Source organism: Temnothorax curvispinosus, unplaced genomic scaffold (assembly GCF_003070985.1).
Source record: "Temnothorax curvispinosus isolate PA1 unplaced genomic scaffold, ASM307098v1 QBEX01011111.1, whole genome shotgun sequence".
In the NCBI taxonomy this organism is placed as follows: Eukaryota; Metazoa; Arthropoda; class Insecta; order Hymenoptera; family Formicidae; genus Temnothorax; species Temnothorax curvispinosus.
Genome location: NW_020220891.1, coordinates 1 through 1264, shown reverse-complemented (window position 1 = coordinate 1264; position 1264 = coordinate 1). Strand labels below are relative to the sequence as shown.

General features: G+C 30.5%; 1 protein-coding gene across 1 annotated transcript; it reads left to right on the top strand.

Moving 5' to 3' along the window:
• Window positions 1-434: 434 nt before the first annotated feature.
• On the top strand, window positions 435-853 carry LOC112461184 (cytochrome P450 4C1-like; the record flags this gene model as incomplete). The annotated part of the gene is made up of 2 exons (XM_025026334.1): window positions 435-614; window positions 690-853. Coding segments are annotated over 2 exons (344 nt in total), but the record flags the coding sequence as incomplete, so codon positions are not given.
• Between the last annotated feature and the right edge of the window lie 411 nt (window positions 854-1264).

Here is a 1264-nt window from a genome sequence, read left to right as displayed (position 1 = left end):
GTGTGTGTGTGTGTGTGTGTGTGTGTGTGTGTGTGTGTGTGTGTGTGGTAGAGTCTGAATGTAGGTCTATTACAATCTCATTTTTACAATGTTACCAGTTGTAAGGAAAAAAAAAATCAGTCTCATTACTTTCTAGACATACCACGTATGTAAAAAATACAATATTCTTATATATTTTTAACATTTTAATATTTTAATATTTATATTGATAAGTTTGCTTCTGTAATATTTCTAAATTTTATATACATAGCTATATCTAATGCAACAAACAATATTTTCAGAAAATGGTATTAAACTAACAATTTCTTAATAAAATTTAAATCTTTAATAGGCATCTATTTCTATGTTGTATATTAGATGTATATTCAATTTTAAAAATTTAATATAGTTTTCAATGATTATTTGTAAATCTTATTGTATAATATACTTTTTAGAATCATATTTGGTACCTGCTGGAACAATGGTGAATATTTATATTTACGCAGTCCACAGAGATCCGAATTTTTGGCCAAATCCAGAAGTATTTGATCCCGATAGATTCTTGCCAGAAAGAATCCGAAATCGTCATCCTTATTCGTATTTACCATTCAGTGCTGGACCACGTAACTGCATCGGTAAGCTGCATCTGTTATACCTTAATATACAATGCAGTGTTATATAAACAGATTACAATACGTACCAAATTATAGGCCAACGATTTGCTATGCTGGAATTAAAGGCAATGATAGCTCCTCTGGTACACAATTTCTACTTGGAGCCCATTGATTATTTAAAGAATCTTCGGCTGAAAGTTGATTTGGTCATTCGCGTTGATTTACTTCGTGTAAAATTTATCCCTGTCTATAAAACAAATGTAACTCTTTAAAGCAAATATCGCCTTAATGAAGATCATAAAAGACAAAGAGAAGGCTTTATTTGCTTACAAAACGATTGCCACAGCGTCGTAATAGTAACACTTTATATTCATTACATTTCATTATCGCTTATTAGGGGAGACCGGGGCTATATATGTGTCCACGTTTTTTTCAAGTTTACTAAAAAACTAATAAAGATATTTGGCTAAAATTTTAATGGTATAATCTTTCAACCTTGCTATTAAAAAAAACATAATTAGAATCATTGATCCTTTAACATTTTAAAGAGGCGAATTTTTTAAGTGGACAAGTCAAGCGTAGACAGATAGCCCCATATGCAAGGCTATCTGTTCACATTCGAGGGGCTATCTGTCCACATAATAAAAAACACATTGATTATATTAATTTCT